The sequence below is a fragment of the Pseudocercospora fijiensis genome (assembly GCF_000340215.1).
Source record: "Pseudocercospora fijiensis CIRAD86 unplaced genomic scaffold MYCFIscaffold_10, whole genome shotgun sequence".
Lineage (NCBI taxonomy): Eukaryota > Fungi > Ascomycota > Dothideomycetes > Mycosphaerellales > Mycosphaerellaceae > Pseudocercospora > Pseudocercospora fijiensis.
In genome coordinates this window covers 1,152,961-1,179,978 of record NW_006921541.1, presented here as the reverse complement: position 1 = coordinate 1,179,978, position 27,018 = coordinate 1,152,961, and the positions used below count along the sequence as shown (strand labels likewise).

General features: G+C 54.0%; 7 protein-coding genes across 7 annotated transcripts; 4 read left to right on the top strand and 3 right to left on the bottom strand.

Moving 5' to 3' along the window:
- Positions 1 to 531: 531 nt before the first annotated feature.
- On the bottom strand, positions 532 to 7,969 carry MYCFIDRAFT_216850 (uncharacterized protein). Its single transcript, XM_007933299.1, has one exon. The coding sequence runs from the start codon at positions 7,716 to 7,718 to the stop codon at positions 1,080 to 1,082; it is 6,639 nt and encodes a 2,212-aa protein (XP_007931490.1). The 5' UTR covers positions 7,719 to 7,969; the 3' UTR covers positions 532 to 1,079.
- Positions 7,176 to 12,244, top strand: MYCFIDRAFT_209161 (uncharacterized protein; the record flags this gene model as incomplete). The annotated part of the gene is made up of 34 exons (XM_007933298.1): positions 7,176 to 7,792; positions 7,822 to 7,847; positions 7,881 to 7,943; positions 7,969 to 7,988; positions 8,017 to 8,075; positions 8,100 to 8,291; positions 8,320 to 8,355; positions 8,388 to 8,460; positions 8,489 to 8,692; positions 8,722 to 8,737; positions 8,768 to 8,907; positions 8,940 to 9,205; positions 9,260 to 9,347; positions 9,386 to 9,436; positions 9,464 to 9,658; positions 9,711 to 9,735; positions 9,763 to 9,813; positions 9,842 to 9,916; positions 9,960 to 9,980; positions 10,016 to 10,176; positions 10,203 to 10,226; positions 10,261 to 10,383; positions 10,412 to 10,452; positions 10,485 to 10,853; positions 10,880 to 10,944; positions 10,993 to 11,038; positions 11,060 to 11,268; positions 11,298 to 11,385; positions 11,422 to 11,565; positions 11,611 to 11,625; positions 11,669 to 11,683; positions 11,731 to 11,857; positions 11,901 to 12,104; positions 12,149 to 12,244. The coding sequence occupies exons 1-34, from the start codon at positions 7,776 to 7,778 to the stop codon at positions 12,242 to 12,244; spliced, it is 3,345 nt and encodes a 1,114-aa protein (XP_007931489.1). The 5' UTR covers positions 7,176 to 7,775.
- Positions 12,245 to 12,251: 7 nt separating this feature from the next.
- MYCFIDRAFT_205264 (uncharacterized protein) lies at positions 12,252 to 12,984 on the bottom strand. Its single transcript, XM_007933297.1, has one exon. The coding sequence runs from the start codon at positions 12,926 to 12,928 to the stop codon at positions 12,683 to 12,685; it is 246 nt and encodes an 81-aa protein (XP_007931488.1). The 5' UTR covers positions 12,929 to 12,984; the 3' UTR covers positions 12,252 to 12,682.
- A 1,561-nt stretch (positions 12,985 to 14,545) lies between these two features.
- MYCFIDRAFT_179200 (uncharacterized protein) lies at positions 14,546 to 16,003 on the top strand (the record flags this gene model as incomplete). Its single annotated transcript, XM_007933296.1, has 14 exons — positions 14,546 to 14,592; positions 14,628 to 14,751; positions 14,783 to 14,813; positions 14,846 to 14,873; positions 14,913 to 14,950; positions 14,986 to 14,995; positions 15,037 to 15,076; positions 15,108 to 15,150; positions 15,174 to 15,213; positions 15,236 to 15,579; positions 15,611 to 15,624; positions 15,648 to 15,840; positions 15,864 to 15,911; positions 15,975 to 16,003. 14 exons carry the CDS (start codon positions 14,546 to 14,548, stop codon positions 16,001 to 16,003), a joined length of 1,029 nt encoding a protein of 342 aa, XP_007931487.1.
- A 3,826-nt stretch (positions 16,004 to 19,829) lies between these two features.
- MYCFIDRAFT_216849 (uncharacterized protein) lies at positions 19,830 to 23,553 on the top strand (the record flags this gene model as incomplete). The annotated part of the gene is made up of 3 exons (XM_007933295.1): positions 19,830 to 19,899; positions 19,976 to 20,030; positions 20,091 to 23,553. The coding sequence occupies 3 exons, from the start codon at positions 19,830 to 19,832 to the stop codon at positions 22,981 to 22,983; spliced, it is 3,018 nt and encodes a 1,005-aa protein (XP_007931486.1). The 3' UTR covers positions 22,984 to 23,553.
- On the bottom strand, positions 22,840 to 25,441 carry MYCFIDRAFT_209158 (uncharacterized protein). Its single transcript, XM_007933294.1, has 9 exons — positions 24,482 to 25,441; positions 24,289 to 24,424; positions 23,710 to 24,256; positions 23,630 to 23,678; positions 23,580 to 23,593; positions 23,433 to 23,548; positions 23,159 to 23,384; positions 23,091 to 23,126; positions 22,840 to 23,065 (listed from the first exon to the last, which is right to left on the bottom strand). Exons 1-9 carry the CDS (start codon positions 24,755 to 24,757, stop codon positions 23,035 to 23,037), a joined length of 1,431 nt encoding a protein of 476 aa, XP_007931485.1. The 5' UTR covers positions 24,758 to 25,441; the 3' UTR covers positions 22,840 to 23,034.
- On the top strand, positions 24,785 to 25,646 carry MYCFIDRAFT_145765 (uncharacterized protein; the record flags this gene model as incomplete). Its single annotated transcript, XM_007933293.1, has 2 exons — positions 24,785 to 25,450; positions 25,509 to 25,646. 2 exons carry the CDS (start codon positions 24,785 to 24,787, stop codon positions 25,644 to 25,646), a joined length of 804 nt encoding a protein of 267 aa, XP_007931484.1.
- Between the last annotated feature and the right edge of the window lie 1,372 nt (positions 25,647 to 27,018).

Below are 27,018 nucleotides of genomic sequence, written 5' to 3'. Positions count from 1 at the left end.
ATTCGCTGTAATCCTTGCTTCTTACGGATTTGGTGAATACCCACTTTCACTCCGAAGTGTTCACTGTTCAGACGCTGTACTGTGCCTATCATCCTTTCCCTTGTTCGCATGCTGTTCTGCTGTACCTTAACGTAAGAACGAATTGACTGGATACCATACGCACTTCACCATCGGCATGCCCGAGTCCGAGTCATCAGTCCATACCCGAAACGAAAACATGTATGGAGTCCGGTAAGGTGAAACGTTTCAATAGCAGTCGCATGGCGAAAGGCAATGATAGGCTCCAAAGGCAATCGGCTGATCTAATCCATACACCTTCTCACTGTGCAAGTCCATATCACACAACAACAATACCGCGATTCCGAGACCTTAGTGTGAAGGTAGTCGATGCCAAAAACCCATGTGGCAGACAGAGCATCTGGCTTCTTCGACGCCTCAGAGCCATGAATTCTTTGGGGTTGGAAGGTCAGCCAGCTGTTGATGTATGAAGCGGCGGCTCTACAGCGCATGTGAATAGAAAGAGAAAGAAGGCACAAAGAGTAATGACCAACTGCTATTGCCGATGGAAGCTACTCTACCCGTCAAGAAGCCACCTCTTTCGATGCATTTCGCCCCATCTCGCAGCCATATGATAATTCTAGTAGTTGTTGTTCAAATTAAAAAAAAAATGAAAACTGTTTTCTTTCTCCATTCACACGTTGTGCTGTAATAATCCTTCCAGCCACCAGGTATCTCCAAAGAAGAATTTCCGCTGAAGCGAGTGCTAAAAATTTCAAACCCATTGTCTCTCCCCCCTCTATCATTTCGCTATGCATCAAATCAAAAAACGGATGTGTTGTGGTGACAAAAGTTTTCGTAGATTGTAAGTTTTCCAAGAGATTCGATTCAGTCCCAGTTCATCGTTGAAGATCGTCAGCGGCCAAGCGTTCCATCGTCCAAAATGCCCAGGGTGTTTCGTCTCTCTGAATCTCTTCGCAGATCGTGCAGATTACCGTAGATAGTCTCAGCCCAAGACGTCCACGACAACCTGAGATCCGCAAAGAATTGAAGCGGAAGGGAAAAGGTCGTAGTGGAACGTTTTATGCTGGTGGAGTGTAACCTGGTCGGATGGTACCACTCACTTGCACCGTTGATGCTGACTCCTGCTTTCCATCCCAGTCAAGACCAGATCGAATGAGCTTCCCGAGATCTGCAGCGTGAGGATCCTTCATCATGGAGAAGTGGTGTCCGCCCATGATGCCGTTCTTGAACGAGCCCTGGCAAAGTTGTGCCCAGCCGTTGTCAGCGAAGTCGGTTCGATGGTTGAGGAGCCACTTCATTGGAGCTGGATCCTCGTCCTCAGCTGGCGGTGGGCGTGGGTCACCTGCGTTGCCTGCGACACCGTCTGTGCACCAAACTGCGAAGGTCGGAAGCTCAGCGATGGATGGCTTTGGGTCGTAGTCAGAGAGCGAACGGATGGCGGCAGAAAAGTGAGGAAGGAGCCACTTTGGTGTTTTGCTTGGGTCGCCGGTACCGAGGAGACCGATCTCGTTGAAGAAGATGTGCAGGCGTGCTGGGAGCGGATCGAGGTTGACTGGGCAAGGAGAGTCGAGGAGCAGAAGCTTCTCAACCTTCTCACCAGCAGCCAGAAGCGCTTGAGCGACGGCATAGGCAATCACACCACCGGCAGACCAGCCACCAATGATGTATGGGCCCTTAGGCTGACGGCGCTTGATTTCGGCAAGGTAGATGAGAGACGACACCTCGATACCGCATTGCCATTGCTCGGGATCCTTCATGAATGGGCAGTTGAGGCCATAAGCCGCAACATCAGGTCCGAGGTTTGGGATCGAGACATACGAGGTAGCAGAGCCAGAGCCATCAGGCAGGAAGAAGAGCTTCTTGGTAGCGACCTTGGCGTTGCCCTGGAGCAGGACGGAGGTAGCTGGTGGGTAGCGGGAAATGTCGGTCTTGTTAATTTCGGCTAGCCGCGCGGAGACCTTGTTCATGTCAACAACGGTCGTCTTAGGTGTTGCGGCGGGCCTTGGTGCTGGAGCCGCGGCCTTGGCCTTGGGGCGCATACCGAGAGCGTTCTCAATGTCCTTGATAGTTGGGTTCGATGAGAGGAATGTGGATGGGAGATCGACGCCCGTCTTTTCTCTAAGCTCACCAAGAATCGTTAAGCTCATGAGCGAATCCATGCCAAGTTCTGCCAACTCTGCATCGTCGTTGATCTCGGAGAGGTCGACACCCATCTCTTGAGCAACGACGTGGCGAGCCAGGGACACGTCACCGACCTCTGCGAGAGACTCGCGGGCTGGTGAGTCGAGCTCTGGCTTGCCTGCGTCAGAAGCGGCTACGGACGGGGCAGAAGATGCGGGTGTGGAGAGCATGTCGAGTGGAGTTGGCATGTCAGTTGCTGGAATCGATTCGTCCTCGGAGTCCTCGTCTGGTTCAGAAGCGCTGCTGACTGAACCGTTGTCGAACTGGGCGAAGTACTTCTTCATGTCGCCCACTGTGGCGTTATCGGTGAAGAGAGACGAGCTGATTTCCATGTCGAGCTCCTCACGGAAGATGGCAGAGATGGTGAGCGAAAGGAGAGAGTCGACGCCAAGGTTTTCGAATTGGGCATCATCGACCAGCTCAGACATGTCGACCTCTGTCTCTTTAGCCAAGATCTTCATGACCTTGTCAACGAGTCCGCCAGGTGCCTTCTTCGGAGCAGGAGCTTTCTTTGGCTTAGGAGCCTTGGGAGCGGCGACTGGAGCTGGAGCAGCAACTTTGATTGGTGCAGGTGCAGGAGCACGAACGGCTGCTGGTGATGGTGCTACCTTGATCGCCGCTGGAACTGCAGCGCGGACTGGAGTACTCTTGACTGGAGCAGCGGGAGTAGTGGCTGGCTGAGCAGCGGAGCCCTTGTTTGGTGGGAGGAAGGTGTTGAGGACACGGCGAGGAATCTGCTGGAACTTGATGCCCTCGCAGACAGCGACGATCTCGTCACCCTCAAGAATGTAGACATCACCCTTGCTGATGTTGTTTGGCTGTGGCAACATGCGAACGTAGTTGCGGAGCTTCATGCCAGCAGTGAGTGGTTTGGAGAACTTCATGGCACCCCAACCATGAGAGACGTAGACGTTCTGCTCAGAGTCGAGGAGATCAGAAGCGTTGACGATAAAGCCAGAAATGTGGCAAGATCCGTCAATGTGGTATGGTGGGCAGTAGAAGTCGCCATCCTCTGGCTTGGTTGGGAAGTCGAGAGTGGCAGAGGCTTCGGTGTTCTGGCCATCGAGGACAACCTCAGACATGGCGCGGTACTTGCCTTCGTAATTGACCAGAGCCTTGAAGAGCTTGTAAGCCATGCCACGCTGCACCTTGTGAGCACCACCGTTCATAGTCTTAGCAGTGAGCAGATCAATCTGTGCCTTGACCATGAAGTTGTAGCGGGCCCATTCGTCTCTCCAAGCAGCCTTCTCCTCGAAGCGAACAATGCAGTGAGCGTGGTCAAGGATCTTCTTGCCATCCGGCTGTACGCTGCGGAACTGGAGCTTGACAATGCCCTGCTCCAAGTCGGCGTTGGCCTCGAGCTCGATGTGCTGTCCCTGAGCTGGTTGAGGAATCTGAGCAATCAAGGGCTTTGGAACCTCCATGTTGCAGACGTTAATGCCAGGAGCCTCGGTGCCTGGGCGCATCTCCTTCCAGATGTAGTCACCAACAGTCAATGCCATGTCAGCGTAGAGCGAAGATGGGCAGAGAGCAGCATTGTTGACCATATGGCCGCAAACGACTGGATAAAGCTTTGAATCGGCCAAGCTGGAGCGGATGACGACCTTGGCCTGGTTATCAGTGAACTCCTCGCTGATGACCTTCTGGCAAGAGGTTGAGAGGCGCTTGGCTGGGATCTCAACAGCTGGGACTGGTTGAGCAACAGCCTTCTCAACAACGACCTCCCTGACTTCTGCGGGCTCACCCTTGCGGAGGGTCCAGTTGTTGTGGTAGTCGAGCCAGTACTTCTTGTTGTCGAAGGAGTAGGTCGGAAGCTGGAGAAGCTCCTGAGCATCGTTGAACTCGCGGTGGAATTCATCAAAGTTGATGTAGACACCGGCGATGAAGAGTTGGCAAATGCTAGTAGCAATGGTCTTCCAGGCATCCTCGCCACGGCGGAGAGATGGAGCGGTGACGGTGGCGCCGATAGAGGCCTTGACCATGCCGGAGCAGACTGGGTGAGCGCCGACCTCAAGCCAAGCGGTCTTCTCATCAAAGACCTTGGCCTTCTGGCCACTGGTAAGAGCGGTCCAGAAATTGACAGTCTCACGAGCGTGGCGAGCCAAGTAGTCAGGACCGATGATGCCAGCTTCGCGGATGATCTCACCAGCAAGAGGAGAGAGAACTGGGACGGTCGGCTTGTTGAAGGTGACTGAAGATGCGATCCTCTTGAACTGGTCAAGAATTGGGTCGACCTGAGCAGAGTGGAAGGCAAATGGCACGTTCAGCTTGGTAGCCTTGAAGCCACGCTGAGTGAGGGTCTCGTTGGCTGAAGCGACAACATCGCCGCTGCCGCAGAGGACAGTCTCTTCTGGGCCGTTGATGCAAGCAATCTCGGTCATCTTGCCACCCAGAGTCGCGCGGATAGCCTCAGCGCTGCCCTTGACTGCAAGCATACCGTGAGTGTGTGGAGTGCAGTCGCGGACCAGGAGCTCAGCACGGCGACCAACAAGGAGAACCATGTCGGCGGCAGAAATGACACCTGCGACGTGAAGAGCGGCGTATTCACCCAAGCTGTGACCAATGACTGCTGTTGGGGTGATGCCCCAGGAAGACCACATGCGAGCAAGAGCGACTTGGATGCAGGCCATTCCAAGCTGCACCTTGACGGGCGACAGAGTCTGGACGTCAGTGCCGTCAAGGAGCTCGAGGAAGGATGGCAGGCCCTGGATGCGTGCGAGCTGGTCGAGCTGGTTGATGTCGTCACGGAAGCTCTTGAGGTCTTGGTAAAGCTTCTGGCCGAGACCAGTGTATTGGGAGCCCTGGCCAGTAAAGCAGAAAGCGGTCTTGGTTGCAGCCATCGGCACCGGGTTGTACGACTCCTTGACCTGAGCCTGAAGAGAGTCAATGACCTTATTGATGTCGGCCAATGGGAAGGCAACGCGGTAATTGTGCTGGATACGACGGGCAGTGGTCGTGTATGAGAAGGAGGTAGCGGTAGTTCCTGGGTTCTCGATCATGTATTGCTGGAGGTTGACCAAGTTGCGCTTGAGAGACGCAATCGAGCGAGCAGTGACGGTGACTGGGAGAGTGCTACGTGGGTCGACTGCACCTGGAGCCTCGCGAATAGGTCCGTCCTCGATGAGCAGCGCAGTGTTACCACCGGCAGCAGAGAAGTTGTTGAGGAAAACCTTCCTTGGCTCGGCACCCTTTCGTGGCCAGGAAACCGCATCGCGGGAGATGTGGACATTGCGGTCCTTGAGATCAGCCGGGAAAGTCTTGTTCATCTCGCCCTTAATACCAACGTTGGCTGGGATCTTGTCATGCTTCATCATGAGAAGCACCTTGTGCAGCGAGTTGATACCGGAAGCAGCCTCAGCGTGACCGACATTCGCCTTAATGGCACCGAGGTGGACAGTCTGCTCTGGGCGACGCTGGCGGTGGCGTGGAGCGAAGACATTGGTGACAGAGGTCATCTCAATGCCGTCACCAGCTTGAGTACCAGTTCCGTGCATCTCGACGTAGCTGATTTCGTGAGCGTCAACACCAGCGTTGGCCAGGACCTGCTTGTAAAGGAACTCCTGTGCACCAGCGTGTGGGTGGGTAATGGAGACAGCCTCAGCAGAGTGGTTGGTAGCGGCGCCGAGAATGCAGCCGAGAATGTTGTCCTTGTCGGCGATAGCATCCTGGTAACGCTTGAGGATGACAGTACCGCAAGCATCACCACGGCAGTAACCGTCAGCAGCGTTGTCGTAGGTCTTGCAAGATCCAGTCTTGGACAAGAACTGACCCTTTGAGAGACCAGAGAAAATGTCTGGGTTGGTCAAAACGTTGAGACCACCAGCGCAGGCAGTGTCGCAGTCACCGGCCCACAGAGAAGTGCAGGCAAGCTGAATAGCGGCGAGCGAAGACGAGCAAGCAGTATCGACAGAGTACGAAGGACCGGAGAACTTGAAGTAGTAGTTAATGCGGCCTGGAGCAAAGGCACGCACGCCACCAGTGATGAAGTAAGTGTCGACATTCTCGGCAGCGTTGATCTCACGCCAATCGTCAGACGTTTGACCGTAGAAAGTACCAATACGGTGGAGCTTGGTCGAAGGAGTGCGGTTTGGCACGTATCCAGACATTTCAAGTGCTTCGTAAGCAGTGACTAGCGCCAGACGACCCATAGGATCGGTCTGAGCAGCCTCACGAGGCGACATGTTGAAGAATCGTGGATCGAAAAGACCTGGCTCGTCGATGAAGCAGCCAAATGGAGTGTGCGACTTGTTCTTGCCCTTGCCAGATGGATCGCAGTGAGCATCAGCGTCAAAACGATCAGCTGGGACCTTGCGGTGCACATCGAGACCCTTCATGAGCAGATCCCAGAGAGCCTCGTGGTTTGCAGAGTTGGGGTAGCGACCAGCCATACCAACGATGGCAATCTTATCGTTCTGAGTACGGCCGTTGTAGCCTTGCTGCTCCACGAACGCGGACTGGTCGACGACGGACACGTTGGTTTGACCGCCGACCTTGAGAGCAGAGACCAGACTGTTGGCGGTGTTGCTGACACCCATAGCGTAGATTTTGGCGCCCTGCTTGCTAGCAGCCATCTGGGAGACCGTCTCTTCGAGCAGGTAGTCCCATCGAACTGGGCGCTGGAGCATCTCACCGAGAGCAAGCTTGGCGAGCTCGTAGGAGTTCTCCGCAACGATCGGCTTGCCAGTCGCCGCGGAGTGGACGAGGGAGGCTGGGGTGTGGCTTCGCAGCTCACGGGCAATCTTGCCAGAGAGAAGACGCTCGATATCGGCATCGTTGTAGAGGTGCTCGGCGTGATATGGTCCATGAATCGGTATTGGAACGCGGTTGTTCTGAGAGAGCGGGCCCTGTTGGAAAAAGTGCTCGAGTGTGGTTGGAGGTCCAGAGACTGTAATGGCCATGACGGAAACAGCGCTGACGTATGCCTGGTTGGACTGTGGAATGCCCTTCTCTTTGTGGAAAGCATCGAGAGCCTTCTTGGCGCTGGCCCCGTCGATCCCGGTCACAATGGTAGACCACGGCTCCTTGTCCTCGCCAGTCTGGCCGAGGACGGATCGCACTCGATCAACAGCAGCACCAGAGCGGAAGGCGATTCTAACGAAATCAACACCAAGACCCACGAGTTCATCAATGGTCTTGGATGAGACTACTGCAGCGGCTGCAAGGAGACCAGTGCAAAGACCGAGCACACGGGTGTTCGAGGCAGCTGGAAGCTCGCTTGGGTGCTCAGAGAAGTATCCAATGTAATGCCCAAGCTGAGCGATTGTCACCAAAGCCGACTCGAGCGCTGGAAGCTTGTCACCCTTCTGGTAGTAGGCTTCGATCAGGTTGTTGAGAGTAAGGAAATCCGGAATCAACACTCGCTGGGTGCGTGGCAGAGCGCGTGCTTCCTCGCGGAGAGCAAGTGCACAGCGCTGTACAAAGTTGTGAACCAGAACGTTGTCCTTGTGAAGAGCTACCTTTCTCAGGAGAGGGTATTGCTCGGCGGTCTGATCGCCGAAGAGTAAGATGTTCGACATGTTCGCGAAGTTCGTGATTCGATCGTTATTGTTCGGGATTCGATGATTAGGTGATTTATGTATCAAGCTGATCCGTGGTCGAGTTGCTGAGAGTTCGATTGAGCAGGAGACTTTCTCGACACGACCGTGGTGGCTAGTCACGGGGTTGGTGTTTGTATGGAGGAGTCTTCGGGCGAAGGACTTCGATTAGAGGAGATGGACTGTGGCGGTGGGTAACAGCAGATGGTGTATAAGATGAAAGATGAAAAAGGAAAGGGTATTGCTGGGCAGGTGGCTAGACTGACCAAAGCAAAGGAAGATGGAGGGGGAGAAGGAGGGTTCCCTCTTGGAGGGTACGGGGCAGCGTTATGTATCACAGTGCGCGTTCCATTGATAGACCAGGGGTCTTGGTGCGCACGATGCTTCAGGACAGGCGTGCGGGAGCGGATCTGCGCCAGGACTCGGGGGCTGCATCCATGGTGCTTCTCTGTCCAAAAAGAGCAGTTTGACGTTCATCTGGAATCAGAGGCTAAGCTCCACGGCCGGACGGCGCAATCGCGCAGAGGATTTGCTACCCGGCGCAGAGGATAAGCAGTGAGGCAGACGGTGTGGCTATTGATAGGGACGTTTGGCGGGCTGGCAGCGTAGCGTGGTGTCTGTGGCGGGCAGGATGCAGATGAAGTCACCAAGTTCGGCTCTCCATGACGCCCGTGCAAGACCAACGGCTTCGCCAACCGCGCCGCGTATGGAAGGAATGACGGCCGTCCCGATGGGGAAGTGGTGGTGAATAGGCCACCCATACGCCGAAGCCGCCTCAGTCAGCGGTGTCGATGGCGTGGCCGCAGCAAGTTGCAACGAGCCGCACAGCCTTCTGCACGCCCGAAGAATATTCTAATGTGCAGCTGCCCGGCGGTGGCTGCTGCTTATTCGGACGCCACCACACGTGGCGGACAGAACAATCGCGTATGACCCATTTTTGTCTTCGTCTTCGATGCGTGCGTAGGCGCTGCTGACCGTTGCACAGCGCCTGATCTGGTATGGTCACCGCTTCAGATGCTGTGTCTCGTCAGCGCGTGCCATTCTCGTGCCGCCCGTCTGGGCACGAAGAAGACCAGTCTGTCGGTGGCAGTCAACCGCGAAAACCACGTACATACATAGGATCTATGATGCCCTGATTGATCGGCCCGGTAACGCAGGTTCTATTCAAGGAGTCAAGCTTGCAGCGGAAAGGAAACAAGCGAGGCCAGAAGTTGCGGCATGAATAAGCAGGCATCGGCAACACCCGCCCGGTCATCATTGCTTATCTCAGCCTCGAATGGCTGGCTATGCGTGTCGCCAGCCATGCATCTATCCATCCCATCTCAGCCCCTTCCTGCACAGCGCAAGTCGTCTTTCCCATCCTACCATCATCATTCGATATCGGACAAGCACGCGACAAGACCCACACCTGAACCACACTACACTCCTTGCGCAACACTTCGTCGATACACCACACCAGATAGAGCATAGTGAGAAGACCCGAGATGCCGATCGACGCTAAGAGCCACGTGAAATGAAGAAAGTCTGCAAGAAGAGCGTGAGGAAAGCAGGAGGTGGCCATGCATATACATAGACCGCATGCGATGTGCTGTAAGGATGATTCCGACTGCAGTGGAACAAGCCTCTCTGCACGCACCGCGAGAGCAGAGCCGCATGAGCGACATGTGAGAAGGGGAGAGGTTGCGCTCATTTCAAGCGCCGTGCCTTTCTCCTGCTGAGATGAACAGTACTGTACGGTAGCTAGCACCTGCCACGCGACGGGGCATCCTGATGCTCATTCCGAATGCCTCAGACCCCTATCGTTCGACTATATCTCAAAACGCAAACTCTGCACAATTGTTATGAGGAGCGTCGCTCGTGCCTGTAGCGACCAAGTAAGGTCAGCAAAGTCGTCAATTGCTGACAACATGCCACTTATCACTGTCCAAGCTCCGCAATAGTTCTAAACGCCGACTTGACTGCTCGGCAGCTGAGAGATCCGGCGCAACTTCTCAACACAGTGCAGTGCAATGCACATTCTCTCCAGCGACGGCTTTTCCATCACATCATGTGCCCATGATCCTTGGCGGACACGATGGTGCTGCTAGACACCGGTCTCTAATCAGGACCCACTGCTACTCACGCTACACTATCTCTCCCCTGGTTCGGGTTCACGTGTGTTGCACGACTGCTGCGTTCATGTGAACACTGCGGCCTTCGGTCCGACGCAGATTCTCGCTACAGTACAGCCTCTGCAGCCTCGGGGTAATCTTCAGCTCTGATATGCCCTTGTCAATGAGCTGAACTGAGCAGCCAATCTTGGCTTCATAGTCTTGGCAGCGAGTGTGAGATTCACCTTTCCAAAATCACTGGTGACCGCTTCTCAGCGCCCGCCGCCAAGCACCTTGCATCCTTGCACCCTGTCACCAAGAATACACACTCAAGAATTTGCGAAACGATAGTCCAATCTTCTTCCGTGTCTTGCAGAACCCGTTGAATGTGGGCCACTTCGTGTTCGAGACGAATCTGAAGCAGCTGCGTGCAGCTCAACCTAACGGCGCAGTTCGAACTCGATGCTGATATTGTTCTCCACAAGACGAGCACCGCTTCAGCGGCAGTCGTGCACATATCGCGAATACCGCAGTGGCGTGATTACACATCGATTTGGGTGCTCGTCTGGTGGAGAACAATATCAGCATCGAGATGCCGATGTCTTGCCGGAAGACCGAGCGACGCTGTGGCCGGCTTCATTGCGCTTCTGCCTACCAGCCACCGGTCTGCCAACAGGACAATTGCTCGGCTAAAGATAGGCCGCTGCCCGCAGCAAAAGCCGCTCACTCACAACGAATGTACAGTATGGGAAATCGAGTCCGGATCAGAACAGCAGCTCCAGTGCCGTCGAATCCCCGTGCCTGGGATACACAGAAGCGCCATCAGCATCATAATCCGAGGACATGAAAAGGCTGCAGAACTCACAAGGACTTTTAAAGTGGGCGAGAAGCGTGCTGTCAAACCAGGAGCCCAAGCATACCGAGCAGCGAGCATGAAAATTTCAAACTGTCGTGCTGGATCACATCCAGCCTCCTCGATCCTGTTCGTAGCCTGGGCGTACGGAGAGCTTCAGCACCGTTCGGTTGGGTGACAGCGAAACACTGTCAAAACAGGTTTTCCACTCACTTCACCCCTGCCGAAGTCCCATGCCGACCACATCCACAGCTCCGATTCAGACGTCTCAATTTTTCTCGCATGAGCACCTGCATATACTGAAATGCTCGAGGATATAGATCCTGCGCGGAGGAGCAATGGCACTTGACAGTCATCAAGTGACGTCTTGCCGGGCCAAGCATGTTTTCCATGAACCTGGACGGCAATCGAAAGCTTCCGAACAGCTTAATCCCCGAATGGACGAACACTGGCAAGCCTTCCATACCTCATTGTTGGAATGATTGCCCCTCCGCTCCTCACTTTGAAGTCAAATCGGCCGCCGGATCGATCAAGCGAGGCCTGTATACGCTCCCAGACGAAGCGCTGCAGGAATTACACATCGATGTCGGTGCTCGAGCGGCCTCAATAATGATCGAGCACACCGCATCGTGGCGTGGCAGCCCAACCCTTGTACGAAAATCAACGACCGTATGGCCGGTATCGTGCCGACTTCCGAGTACTGTATGTCACGATCACGACTCTCTTCTTGATTGCGTCGAAGAGCACCATCATGGCGTCTGCCGCTTTGGCAGTTGATTTCCCGTCCTTGGTTTCTGGATGTCAAGTTCTTCGTCGATGAAACCATGTTGCGTTTCATAATTCGCTGCGCCCATCGCCGAGAATATTCTTGTGAAGCCGGCAAGCCGTGGTCCTCTTAAGACCGAGTCACGCATCAAACTCGACTCTGAAGCTCCCTTGCTGTGGTGTCAGCTTGCCTATAGCGAGAGAAGCAAGAGCTGATGTTGTAGAGTTAACCGATATCCGTGTCGGCGAGAATGGCTCTAGGAGAAATGCTGTGTTGTACATACAGGGCGTTTCAGGTCAGCCTGCTGCGCTGGAGCTGTCAGTGCCTGGACATGGCTTCCAATTCTCCGGATATACAGGCGTCATCCAGACATGGCAGCATCCTCGCTGACGTTATGTCGGCATGGGACAGGGTCAAGATAATATGCTGGGGACTCCCTGAGGCCTTAACACCAGCCACAGAATAATGCTCCAAGTCTGGGTTGTTGCCAGCGCAAATGTCGCTCAAATTGTTTCAAGCTCCCCGCCGCGACATCCGTTGCACGCCTCATGTCTCAAGATCGAGACAGCGTGGTATGGATGACTGGTGTCGTGAACTCTAAACAGGGTACCCAGCCTGATCTTGGCACCAGCCACACCAACCTGCCAGCCTCCCTAGCCGTTGCGATATGCTTAAAGCAAAGAATCGGGCTTGATAAATAGAGTTTTCAGGCCTCCTGGCAAATTCTCTCGACCTAGTCAAGTCCCTTCAAGTCTCCGGCAAACTTTGCCGGCTGGATCAACCTCAGACTTCACTTTGAGCTCGCAAGAGCGGACTTACTTCCTGTTCCAGAACTCCCACCTCAGCTGTCGCTCAAGCTGGTGGCAGCAGATACGCTATCATCGTTCTGACAACCATTTGCATTGTTGCAATGTCCACTTCCGATACTTGGCCAAGCCCCTTCGTTTCTTGGCTACGAGGCTACGGGTATGTTCGCATATTGCAGATTGTGGTTGCTTACCTTTGCGCAGCCTGACATATTACGCCGATACGTATACGAAAGATCGAGAGAATGACGAATCTTGCGTGGCTGGCTTTCCAGCACATTGCCCTCAACTTGCCCTAAAATACACTCTCTGATGGATCCTCAAGAAAAGTTTATAATGAAGATCGCAGACGCACGAAATTCCAGGGACCCTGACACGAGCAAGACCAGGATGCGTGCGACTTGGCTCTTCAAAGTTTGCGAGGTTCTTCATCACAGTTTTGAACCCCAGAGCCATCCTGGCGCAGCATCATGAAGGATTTCGGCACTTTGGCCTTTCTTCCAACGGTTGGAGATACGTTGACGCATGCTTCGAACAATAGGGAAAATCTCGATCTTTACATCATGGACATCAGCGGCGGGAATTTTGTTTCGATTCCAAGGGACTGGCACACGTTGAGATGGATATGGCAAATTACCCTTCTTCGCGTGGCGATACGCTGCTTTACTGCCGCTCATGGATGGTGACGCCCAGAATGGCGCAACGAACTCAGAGCCAGCCAGCTCGCTCACAGACCACCGTCCGTTGCAGAAACGTCCTACGACTCAGGAGGTCGGTAGGTACCAGGCCATGTGACATGCTTCAGCAATGCCGACTCAACCGTAAAACTTTCTCGAGGACAGCAACACCAGCATTTTCTCAAAAGTCTCTGAATCCTTCGTCACATCAGATGACTGTCATGCTGCAAACATTTCTCCTCCAACCTGCCTGCCCCGTCGTAGTAAGGGTAAGTAAGTAAGGCGGAGGGGGAAATATGCGGAGCTGACCCTGCTACTCTGTTGAAAGATATGCACAACCGGCTCACGTTTCAGCGAATTATCATATTCTAACGCACGAATATCAGAATGAAACAATAGCATGGCTGACGTTCGGAAAAATATATGAAGTGCGGTGCAGAAAAAAATAATTATCCGCGTTGTGAACTGGGTAATACCATGAATGCCCCCCCCCCCTTTCACCCCCGGCACAAGTTTCATGTTCTTCGAACAAGCAATATCAGACGACACACGGATATCGGCACCAACCGCTCGCTCTATAATCTTCGAAGAGAAAGACGCAATTCATCGCAAGATCAGGTTGGAAAAAGGTGCTGTGGTGTAGAGGTGTAAATTTTACAGGATGATGTTTGTTTGACGTGCAGTTGACAGCGCATGTCTAAGGCAGGGACCAGATTTCAAGGCCTGCGTGGCGACTTGGAGGAGGATGAAACGCTTTTTGAGACTAGGGCTACGAGTTCTGTAACGCTTTGAGCTTGAGAAATGTCCGGAACGGCTGCGTGTTGGCTGAAAGAAGTCCGAAGCAGACATGTGATGGAGATACCGGCGAGCTGCGTCAATGCAGGAGTGTTGCCGCGTTGAGATGCAATGGATGCGAGAGGTTCTGCCATGGGACTCGGAACACCTTCAGATCATTTCCGAGTAGACGAGCGACATCGCTCAACTGCGTGATGTTCAAGACGAGGCTTTGCCAAGATGGAATTCAGCGGTGAATATCGATATCTGATGAATCCTGCAATAGCTGCTATCGTGCGTATGTGACAGTGCCCATCGCAGTCTCAAAAGCAACATTCAGCTTTGCTTGGCCTGTATGCGTAATTTGATGTTAGACTTCACCGCTTCCTGTGCTGTTCTTGCCAGTCCTGTGCAATGAACATGCAAAATCTGATCAGACAACGTCGTCACGATAGCCTCTAGCGATGCTTGACCACCCGTTCGGTGGCTGGCGGGTGTACTGGTGTACATGTGCGTCGGACAAGTTCGTCTGACATACGGCTTTCGGCTCTGAACTCAATTGGTCTTCAAAGCTGAGAGATTCGCGAATGAGGACGGAGGTTGGTCATTCTCCGCATCTCTCACAGGATCATCTTCCCGTTGCGATTGTCATCGCGGCTCTCTGTACATGTAGTGGGGTTGCTCCAAGCCCGTAGCAATTGGTCCGTATCTTTCTTCACGCAGGCCCTGCGCATGTGGCTTGCGGGAAGCGGCATTGCAGGAATTATACGCGCGCCAGTCGCTTATCGATCGGCAGTCTATCAAAAATGTCGTAGCTATCTGTAATAACGGCCTTGGATCGGAATGTGTCGAAGTGTGTGTTTTCCAGAAGAAGTCAGTTCACTTGTCGAGTCAGGCACTAACGTTCCGATGACTATCACATCAGTGCTGCAGGCGAACATCAAGCATGTAGTGGACAGCTGATGCTGTACGTTGGCCGCGAATCAGCGATGTTCAAGACTCTGACGGAACCTACATCATGCGACGTATTGCTGTTCTCCGTCGTAAGAGTGATACGGACAAATGCGCTTTTGTCCGAAGGTGCAGTATGCATATGAGTATGGAGATAACAGTTCTGACAAGCAAGCATATCGTAGACCTGAGTTGGGCCAGCATCAGCGATGAATGCAAGGTGAATGAGAAGGTTGTATCAGACCTGCCAATGTCGCAGGGAAAGAGGGTTGCGGTTGGTTGAAAATGATGCAATTGGTGCTTCAATCTCCGATTCATTGATTCTGAATCAGCATCTCACCCGTGGACCATTAGCAAAGCAAGGCGAATAGAATGCATGTCAGCGAGTCTTGCTATCATAGGGCTGAAGGCCTGATGGTAGCTGTACGGGAATGAGAAGTTGAGACTGGATCAGATCCACCTCACTGCATTATGCATTGAGGATTTGGCAGTCCCAAGTCGTTCTGGAAAATGCCCGCAGTGAATCCCTACCACGAAAGCTGGTACGTCTTGGCTGCGCGGTCATCGTTTCCCATGCCCCAGAAGGAGGAGGATATGCTCAGCTCAGGCAGCCAGCTCGGGCTACGGCGTCGCTGATTCCAAGACTGTGGGTATTGCGCCGATAACGTGCCTTGTGGGACACCATCCTGCCCAGGGCAATGGTCCATTCCACGCGAAATTCCACCCAGCTAACGTGTCTGACTTCGTGCTGTGTCGCACAAGAGCACCCGGCCGAAGTACGGGTTACTGTACGCTCAAGATCCTCGTTGCATTCTCTAGTCGCAGCATATCGGGTGGGACATGTCGCAATCAGAGGCTCAAAGCAGTTCGCATTTTTGACAGCGGCAGCTCGCATCCGACCGTGATCGTGAGTTGTCAGCCCCGGGGTGTGATTGGTCGCATCGAGGGCATGTGTAGGCATCATCACTCCAGTGGTGATGTCGTGGCATTTTAGATTGAAGACGTTGAGGCCCACAACGTCGGGCCGTCTCGGCGGTATCATCGTGAATTCAGAATGGTCACCGTTGCCGAATACAATACACCACCATACCGTACGTATGGCATGTCACCAGCGGCAGCCATTCCAGGGCACGACGTCGTCGCGCCGCCCAGGCGCCATTGTTCCCGCAGGCGAAGCACTATCGACAGTGACATTGAATAAGAACAGGAGCCGGGAGCTGGATGGATTGGGAAGCCAAGATTCTCCGCTGTGACAGGGGTGATGTAATAGCAACTTCGCGAGGACGTTCTAGCGGTAGCTACTTTGCTAGTTTGCCTCCAGACGAACTCTCGCTTGACTTCGCGTCTTGATCGCCCGCCTAATCAGCACGTATATGTCAGTAGCGGCAGCCTGTCTCATTGCTTGGCTCTCATTATTCTCCGTAGTGCCTGACTACTGCCGAACTCGCGTGGTGTGCAGAGGTTCAGCTGGCGGGGCTCACCGCAAATGAGAATGCCAAGCTTCACCATACACTCGCTGAGCTGCAGAGTCAGCCCCGCCAGGTCCGGAAGGGTCAAAGATCTTCCTAACGACAGAGAGCCTCCAATGTAAGGGCGGTGATAGCGACGTGGCTTGCAATGGGCGAGCGCAAAGCTCAATAATAGCCTCTACAGAAGCGAACACCCAGCAGTCCCTCTCGATACTCAACTGGCCGGAGAAGCACCAACCACTGTTCCATGACGACTGTCACAGCGAAGATCTGGCGTCTGCCGCAAGCACTTCTTCTTGTGGTAGCCGGTACTGCCGAATCCGCCCAGCTTCCAAGGCCGAAAGGATCCTCTCGCCTGACAGCGCATGAACTTTGGGACTGAAAGCACATAGCATCCCATCTCTGGTGAATGGAATCATGTCCGCTGCCTCGCTGCCTGCGGTGGAGGTTCGTAGCAAGCAGCGAGAATGTCATCAGCCTCTTCGTCATCCCACCAGTAGGCCGGGTAGAGGCTCAAATCGCCCGGTCTTATCTACTCGGCGTCACTAGTGGTGACTATTCCCGTCCTTGACGTATTATTGGTCGTGGTCTGCTCTGGCTCTTCTCTTCTGCGATAGCTTCAGATCGTGCAGAGGTACCTGCTGCGAGTCCGGATACGGTAGCCCTACGAAAGTCGGCGAAGCCACCCGCTGAAGCGCCGCAGCAGCAGGACAGGTGCACAGCCGTCGGGACGAGGGCAGTATCGTCAGCCATATGTTTTACCTCCGCAGCTGCGTCTGCTGGCTGCATTGGATTCGATAGCCTCTTCCACATTTCTTCAGACGTCAAGCTTCGAGCTCACCAGCCACGGTCTGTGGCAGTGTCTCAGACACGCTGTAGACTGTAGAGCTTCCGGCTCCATATTCTCCGACCACTTGTCTACCAGGCGTCGTTTCAAGGAGAAACACACGGTAATCGCGATTGGAGTGCCGGGTTCGAGGGTCGATATAAGGCTGCTGGGCTTCCAACCATTCGGCCATCTTTTCGCCAGCCAGGAACAACAATCATCAGGAAAACGACACGAGATCATCTGCGTCATATGGCTGTGCTGGCGGCTCGATTAGGATGCAACAAGACTGCTGAACCCCACCCACCTCTATCATTGTGCCCTACTTGATGCAGCATGGCTTCCCTGCATAATCTCTCAACAGGTCCCAAGAGTGGTCCTCTGAGGCCGTCCATGGTACTGGACGCTCTCTGCTGCGGACCGCAAGCCTATACACACAAAACGATCGTGATGATGATTACGAGTACGGTGCAGTAGTGGTCGGAGGGGCACTGCTCGTGCGGTTGAAGGCTGACGCTATCGGGGGTTGGATGAAAAGTGCCGCGGTGAGGGACGCGGTGTATGCTCCTGCCAGCGAACACGCTGCACAAGGCTGAACACTGCGATCCGTTTGGTGAGATACAGGTTTCAAGGAAGGGAAGCCAATCGCTGACTTGACGGTGGACTGATCAGATGCTGCATGTATGTCTCAGAGATGTGTGTCGAGTGTGGTATAGGCAGGTCCTATCGTGCACTGCACATGAGAGAGGGTAACTGCCACTTGCGGAAGTGGAGCAACAGTTGCAGTCGGAGATTGATGGCAAGGCAAGTGGCGATCAGCATGTCAATATTTCTTAAACAAACTTCGACGCAGGCCAAACATGCAAATCGCCGATTAGAGAGGCTGTCCGATAGCGGTTGCGGTCGCGAAGTCAGTCACTGCAAGATTCACGAGGCTGGTTGGTTGGCTTAGCTTCCACTTCAACACCATGGTTGTTAGAAAAGTCTTGATGACGGGCGCTAGAAGCTGATGGGAAGAACCCAGCAGCGCGTATCTAGTAGTGGGACGAAGATGATGACGACTCGACGAGAAGCTGAGTGTGGCTTCAGGCAGGCCGACACGCTAATGCATGTCTGCAGTCGGCGAAAATAGCAATTTGCACCTGCGCTCGCGCTCTTCACATCGGCCAACGGCGCTGGCGTGCAAGCCTGGTGGCGCGGAGATGAGAGGTCAAGCATCTGCGACAGAGCAAGTATTCTCCGGTCAGCAGGATGGAAAGCGTGCCGTCTTTCCCTTTCCGTAGGGTGAGAAGAGCAGCAACAGCACGGTGAATGAGTGAGCGAGCACTGGCTGACGTGTTGTTGTGCTGCGACGAGAATGTGCAATGGTATGAACAGGCTTCACTAATACGGAGGAAAGCGAGATGGATGAGAAGGAGGCAGCAGCTTTGACGCGCCAAGGCGCAGCACCGCAGACCACCGTAATGTCATTACTGATCGGCAGCGAGTGCATCTGGCGCTGACAACGATGACAGCAGGATATGGATGGAGGGAGCTCGTTCAGGGTAGGAAAGTGGTGCGAAAAATGAGAGGAAGATGGACAGTAGTCGGTCACTCTGGTGATGACAGATGAGCACGCACGAGTTGCTGAGCGTGTCGAGTGGTAGGTTTTGCACATGGTAGACTATTGGTAAGGCACGCGGTCAGGTTCACAGCGACGCCGTGCTGCAAAGGGCCGGTGCGTGGCGGTACAGAGCGATTGTCGAGCCATGAGGATGATGCTGTGTGAGTTTGGCTTGCTGTGTACGACAGGAAGACGCGGGCACGATGGATGTACTGCTCACGATGAGGTGTTGTTTTGCGCATCGACAGGCGGCGCGAATGAAGTGGCCTTACATTGCCTTGATGCGGCGAGCGGCCAAGCGCTGCAGCCCGTTTGGGAGTGGCAAGCGAGATGGTCGAGCAGGCCGGCGCGCCGCTAGCCAAGATTGAGTCTTTGGCCTTGTGGCGCACCCGTTTACAGGGGCGGGGCCCATGGGTGTCTGCAGATCGGGAGTGCACGCCTGCCCTTGCGAACGCATGCGATGCGCCAGGATGCCCCCCGTCGCAAATCAAGCCTTGCCGGGGAGGGGTGGTGCCAGGGGCGTGCCTGTTCGCGCTGCACGCCTCGCGCTTCACACGCTTCACGCTTGGAGGCTGCAGCCCAGGCTGGGCACACCCATCGGCTCCTCTCAGACGCTCAGGCGTTTCTGTTCTGCCATGCCGGGTCAGGCAGGTCAGTGCTGGACTCTGGCTTGCGCACATGTAACTGGCAGTCGTGGCAGAAATGCTCCGACCGCCCCAGCACGAGTGCATCCTTGTGCCACCCGGCGGAAGCTTTCGTCGGAGCAAGATCCAGTTCGTACTGTATGTGATGATGGACGAGAAAGCCGGTGCATACAGAGGGACAAGGGACCAGGGCTCCGGGCTCGCGTCAGACGTGCATCGAGGGCCAGCATCGTACAGTCCGTACTGAGAGCGCACGAATGTATAAGTCATGGCGCGCGACACCGTCTGCACCTGAGGCACGAGGCTCCAGCCTGTTTCCAACGCCCCCACATCACCGCACCGCACCACGAGCCGAGCGAGCGGACACTACCACTCCCGCTTATCCTGCTGCTGCTGCTGCTGCTGCTGCGTCGGCGCCGGCGTCGGTTGGCGTCGTGTTTTATTAGCCTGACGTCCCCGAGCGCCTTCCTCTTGCATCTGATTGCTCTTGCCTTGCCTTGCATTTCTCCGATCCGACCTGTGTCGACGCCGATCTGTCTGTCGTTGGAGTTGTCGCGGAGCACGACTGAAGACAGCATCGCTACCTACCCTACCCTACCCGACACTCGCTTGCCCTTGATACCACCCAGCAGCCATGGTCTTCTGCACCTACTGTGGCCAGTCCTTCACCAGGGACGAGCATCTCGAGAGGCATATCTTGACCCGTAAGTCGTCGAGTCGACACCATCCTGTCCGAAGCAATCTCATATCGAGAGGAGAGCCGCTGACCTTGCCCTGCAGACACCAATGTCAAGCCCTTCAAATGTTTCACCTGCCATATGTCCTTCGCGCGAAGGTGCGTCGACCGTGCCTGCCTCCCGTCAACAGTCCATCGAATGTACTGATCCGTTCTCAGGGACTTGCTCCAACGACATTACACAGTACATGGCAGGGATGCAACAGGTCAGCACGAGATCCCAGCCGCAAATGGTATGATACCAAAGTCGGCTGGTCGAACTCCAATCGCTTGCAGCAATTGTGCCAAGACGAAGACCAAGTGCGACAAGAAGTTCCCATGCTCGAGATGTGCCGGGCGAAATCTGCGATGCACTCTACGCCCGACACGACGAGTCTCGAAAAATGCTGCTCGTGTCGGCATACCACCAGACGGTGCAGTTTCAATGCCTCCAGGCGTGCAACAGGCAGGTGCAGGCCTGGCCCAGCAGCCCAGCACAGAGAATGCTCAACAACCACAACAGACACAGCAGACAACCATGCCACCGCCCGCCACCACGAGCCCTCACCAACAGCCACCCACTCTGAAGCCAGCGAGCCCGCAACCACGATCCATCTCTGCAATTCCTGAAGACCGTCCGAGCACCGCCCCACCAGTTGTCGATGCTCCACCAACGCAGTATGCTGATCAGCCAACGAGTGCTCCGACACCACCAACCACCTTCTCGCCACAGATGCCTACGCCAGGCGCCCAATACATGCACAACACCCCCCTGTCGGGATACAATGAGTTTGCGAACAACATTGGCAAGGATGGCTCTGAAGCTGGGTCGAGTCCACGCTTCATGCTGGACTGGTCGCAGATGCAGATGCCCATTGGCTATGATGGACTGGTCCAGCCGCATATGATTATGAACGCTGAGATAGGTTTTGATCCAAGCGCTCTGTCTCTGCCGCCCGATGGAGACGGAATGCTAACAATCATGCCTGATGTTGCCAATGCTATGCAGCCGCTGATCACACCTCTGGAAACACCAAAGCTCGATCGCCAGTTCCATGACATGGAGCTCAATAGCTCTGCCACAGCCTTCCCGCAGCACTCGCATCGTCCATCACACGTACATTCGGTGCACTCCAATCAGTCGCAATCATCACCAGCTCCAGACGTCAACGGCGAGATGCCTTCGATTATAGCAGCCCAAGACGCCTGGTCTGCCTTTCGATGTACTCCAATTGTGCCTTCGACGGCATGTCCAAAGACTGCACGCCAGAATCTGGAACGTCTCGAACAGACTCTGCGAAACCACCAAGGCTGGGCGAGCTGGAGTCCCCAATGGGAGGACGCCGACATTGCTGGAGGTGACCACTTGACTGTCATGCAATTGCACGAGAGCACACGCGACAAGCTTCTCGCTATCACGCAGAGCTTTCTGCATAAGGCGCTCGAAATCCACCGACAAGAAGGGCAGACCAACGCTGCAGGCCACAACACTCCCAATTCATATGCCTCGAATTTCGTCCTGCTGCCACCTGGTCGTGTCTTGGAATACTTCTTGCGATCATACGCCAACTCCTTCGAACGCTACTACCCACTCACTTCCAGAGGCGTCCTCGACGCGAACGAGTTGATGCATTGCTACAACGATAAGGCATCGAGCTTGCTGGTGCTGATGATGATTGCCCAGGGTGCGATGAACATTCCTTCGACTGAGGCACGTATGTTGACTGGTGGTCTCACCGAGGCTTGTCGCATTTCGCTCTTCGACTTGATCGAGAAGGACATCATCATGTCTGGTGATCCCATCGTTCTGCACGCTGCTCTGCTCTTCACCGTCCAAGCGGCATGGAGCGGTGACAAGTGGCAGATTGATATCGCCATGGGCCAGCGTGGTATGTACCTGGCCATGTTGAGACATTCTGGCATCCTTGAAAGGATTTCAACCACCACAAATACCATCAACCACCAAGGCAATAGAGATCACCTCTGGAGCGAATGGATTCAGAATGAGGCGAGGAGTCGCCTCATGTATTCTTGGGTTATGGTGGACCAGGATCTGGCCCTCTTCCACGATACAGCACCGCTCTTCTCCGTCACCGAGTTTGGTGCGCCCATGCCCGACGCTGATCGCCTGTGGCAAGCACGAAGTGCTGTAGAGTGGTCGACGATCTTTGAACAGGTGCATGAGTTCTCCGGCGGATACTCTTCGGTCGGTTCAGGTGCTCGGCCATTGTCTCTTCGAGATCTTTTCCGCCACTTCCTCGACGATGAGATGATTCCGCTCGGCATCGAGATGACTCCCCTCCAGATGCGCTTACTGTTACATCCTCTCCAATCGTTGGTCTACCAGCAAAGTCAGCTGCTGAGCTGCTTTTCGGAAGCAAGCCGCAAGAACAATAACGCGGCGCCCAGAACAATCAGTGCGTCTTCCACCAGGACCAGACTTGAGGAGGCGCAATCATTGTTGGGCAGATGGTTCGACCTTGCAGAGCGATATCTCAAGGCCAACCCACTTTGCCCCATGATGCAGACCAACCTCGTCATCTTCCACTTGATCAGCTTGAATGCAGTCACGAACTTCCAAGAAATCGAGCGTCTAGCTCGACGTGAGAGCTTCGATGGTACCTACCAGAACCTCGTTTGGATGCACAAGCGATGCATTCAGGATGTTGAGGAGGCAGTCTACCACTGTGGCCAAGTCTTCCGGTTGATCCGCGCTATGCCTCGTGGTACTCGACCACCATGGTGGGCGGGCGCGATCTATCGAGTCGCCCTCGTCTTGTGGACTGACAGCCTCACGCACAAGGAACAAATATCGCCAAACAGCACTGGCATGTTCCCTGTGCCCGGCCCATCATTTGCAATCGATGCTCTGACTGCTGACCATCCGCTCATCATCCGCTACCTCACCAAGCGTGAAGGTGTGCCGTGTGTGACGAAGCCAGATGGCTCACAGATGAGCCTCGATCGTGCGTACAACGTCCTGCAGCACTGCATCGAAGTCATCGACGAAGGCGCTGCGAACCGCTTCTCCGACGGAATTCGGTCCAAGCTTGAACGTCTAGCGAGAGGCTGAAGGACTTTTCTTCCCCGTAAGGACGCTGCATGGCGGCGTCGTAATGCCTAATCATAGTTTCAAGAGTTTGCGATGGTCCGTCCTCCGGCCAGCGTTAGCACTCTCACCGCACGCGCAAGTACAGCGCAACCCTCAGGATCATCCTCTGACCAGTGGTGACACATCCTGTCCTTACCATGTAGCTTCATCCCGAATGGCCTGGCCGGACGCGATGGCTTGTCCTGTTGACGAGAACACGACTCTCATAATAATGTCTTGTGCGAACGGCGCAATTGTTTGATTTTGATACCACAGTGAAGTTTTGCTTGCGAGCGGGCGAGGTGTTACTCTTGGATGTACTTCGGGTGGTCTCCAGAGTTGGTCGGGATCTGTGGTACAGATTTCCAGGCCCACGTGGTTGACTTAGAGAGATCGAGTGCAGGTCATGAAGGTGCGCAAGGAAGCGTCACGGGCGCTTTTTTTACACGTTGCGTATAATGTTTGAATGCAGAGAGAGAGGGAGAGAGAGGGAGAGAGAGAGAGAGAGAGAGAGAGATGAAAAAATCCGGCGTCGCGGACACGCGTACTTTGCTGCTATACATTCCAACTTTTCGAACTCATGGTCCCAGTTCTATTCTTTGTTCTTGCATCTGTGCTTCTCCGACACTACTGCACTCACTAGACTCGTGCTGCACTGCGCATCGCGGTTCTCCTCACTACACTACGACTTTCCAAGAGACTAACTACCGCGAGAAACTTGGTCGTACCCCATAGTTATTCTTCACTACGGACTTCTCCTGCGTCGGCAAATATGCTGGCCTGAAACGGAAATGAATCGACACGAACACGCATGTTCGAGCGGCTCTCCAGAATCTTTGCCGGATAAATAACTTGAGCTTGAGGCTCAGGTCAAGTTGTGCCGGGATTTGTGATCGGACCAATACATACTGATCGATGCTCGTATGTTGATGAATAGCCAACCACATCCAGGCACAGGTACAGGCACACGGGGAATTCTCCAGCGGCTTGTGCCTTGCAGAGAACACATGTTCGGAGAGCTCACTCACTGGTTGGCGTTGCTTCTTCTGCCTTTCATGATCGATAGCTCTCTTGGTGCGAAACGTGGTGGTACTCTGGCTTGCTTTCCGGTGCTTGTTAAGTCCCGAGACCTTCTGCGAAAAAGCTTGATGTGAAAGTGAAGAGGCTCTGTTATGATGTCTCTCTCGATCTGTCGTGGGCAAGGTCCGAGAGTGCGTGGAGTATTCTATGTAGATATGAGAAGAAGATCGTCTTGCTTGGATTCTTCCATCGAGCATGCAGACACACCAACAGCATTGCAAGTGTCATCAAGCACAGGTACAAGAGCGAACGGAGAATGGAAGTGGAGAGTCCGTGGACGAATTGCGCCAAGCGCGAGCGAAAGGCCGATTGCCGACGTGCGGCTGTTCCTGCAGGCGAGCGTCTATTCTAAATTCAGAAACACTCCCGCGTCTCTGCCGCCGCCGCCGCCGCCGCTCACCTTCGCTCTCTCGCTCTCTCGCTCTCTCGCTCTTCGCTCTTCACCACCGTGCCGAAGCTCATTCTTCTGCCACACAAGGCGTGCCATCTTCGCCAGCGACAATGCACGAAGCAGGACCTCTGTGGAGCCGGGTGCTAGTCCCCGGAAAGCCATGCATCTACAAATCTTCCCTTCTTCCTCCATCGTCTGGAAAGAATGTCCTCTTCCACCTCTGAACATCGACTCTCTCTCGACCCTCTCGGTGCGATCTCTAAATACAACTCCTTGAAAGCACATTTCCTCAGCCCCTCAATCCCAACAGTCATGTCTGCTCCTCCGGCCGTCGAAACCTCCCGCCTCGATGGCAAGGTCGCCCTCGTCACGGGCTCCGGCCGTGGTATCGGTGCCGCAATGGCCACTGAGCTCGCCCGCCGCGGTGCCAAGGTCGTTGTCAACTACGCCAACTCCGCCGACGCAGCCAACAAAGTCGTCGACTCGATCAAGAAGAATGGCGGCGACGCGATCGCCCTCAAGGCCGATGTTGGCGATGTTGCACAGACTACCCGCCTCATGGACCAAGCTGTCGAGCACTTCGGCCAGCTCGACATCGTCTGCTCAAACTCTGGCGTCGTGTCTTTTGGTCACTTGAAGGATGTCACTGAGGAGGAATATGACCGCGTCATGCGCATCAACACCCGCGGACAGTTTTTCGTTGCCCGTGAGGCATACAAGCACTTGTCCATTGGTGGCCGAATCATCCTCATGGGCTCCATCACCGGTCAGGCCAAAGGTGTACCGAAGCACGCTGTCTACTCTGGCTCCAAGGGTGCCATTGAGACTTTTGTCCGCTGCATGGCCATCGACTGCGGCGACAAGAAGATCACTGTCAACTGCGTTGCTCCAGGTGGTATCAAGACGGATATGTACCACGCTGTGTGCCGCGAGTACATTCCAAACGGCGAGACCCTTACTGATGACCAGGTTGACGAGGTATGTTTTAACAGCATCACCCACAATCAATAATCATCAACTGACTTATCCTCCACAGTATGCTAAGACTTGGTCACCAATGGCCCGTGTCGGCCAGCCAATCGATATCGCCCGCGTCGTATGCTTCCTCGCGTCCCAAGACGGTGAATGGGTCAACGGCAAGGTCATTGGCATCGACGGTGCCGCCTGCATGTAAACAGCTCATGCTTGCAATTTGATGTTGATACTTTTTGATCTTTAGCGAAAGAATCCTCTCTACGAAGAGTTGCATGGGATGAATGGAATGGAATGGCGCAATGAGAACGGATCCCCATATATTGAGCAATGGGAGGCAAAAGAATGCATACAGGTATAGATGCCAGGTTTTTGATGCAGACTTATATTGTCGACGAAGCCATCTGTCGATGCTTTGAGCTTTACCTCTCATCGCGCTTTCACGACTTCGGAACATAATCTACACCTCCAACAAAGATCATCGAGTAGTCTGTGTGTGACGGTTCGACTTCGCAATGCCACGATGAATATGCACCTGCCGGAAAGGATTTAGAAACCACTGTGTAGCACAAAATTGGCATGAGGTAGATGCTTTCATCTGCTCTAGGTAAAAGCTACATAGCGTGTCGACTACTGAGAATGGAGCTACGACATCAACGATCATGACCTTGGCAATCAACAATCCAATCCAGCCCTCTTTCCCGATATCAGTAGGCGGAAGGCCATGCATGCTCCTCAACGAATTGTTATCACTCCAACTTCCTATCCCGCAAAGACACGCGGGAGAAAAGGAATCAGAATGTAGCTCGAAAAAGGAAAATAAGAAGATAGGATCGGCACTTTGAGCCATACATCACATGCTCCTTCAGCATAAGGTACCCGCAACATCCATCCATATACATAACACAGTGACATATGGACATCTATTTCATTAGTCGAAGCAAAGGTGGCTATCGAATTTCACTTGTTCGATAGCAGATTGATACTGTTGTCGTCTAGGTAAGGCATTTCGATTCGTTGCCTTGTCAACTGGGACGATAAAGGAGGCCTGATTGTTGCAATGATCTGTGCACTCATTACCCAAGCCAAGCCAGTAGCATCGTATCGCGCGCGTGCTCCGACACCTGACTCCAGTATCAACGACACTCATCAATGCCCGTATTCCCATCGTCTCTACTTGCTAATCGGCAACCTCGAAATGTCGTTGCAAATTGATAGTCAGCCGTTTAGACGATTTTCCTGTTGAGGAGTCATGACGTGCTCGCTGCTTGATCTGTAAGACATCAATATGTATCCCGCACATGGTGATCTCATGCTGCTGCTGCAGCCAATATATGCAATGTCCAGAGCCGTTTGCATTCGGAGGAATCTCGTGTATGCATGAGCGGCTCCTCGGTTCCTGGTGGTCCCTGTGACAATCTAAACTGTTGTGAAACCATTACTTCTCGTGCATGTACCAGAGATTATTCCGCAAAATGCTCCGAGAAGATCGACGCTAGACATGCAAATGCATCGGAAACTGCTGTGGCTTGTGTTGCGAGATTTGCATGGACCGGAAGGTTTCAGGTTGAGAA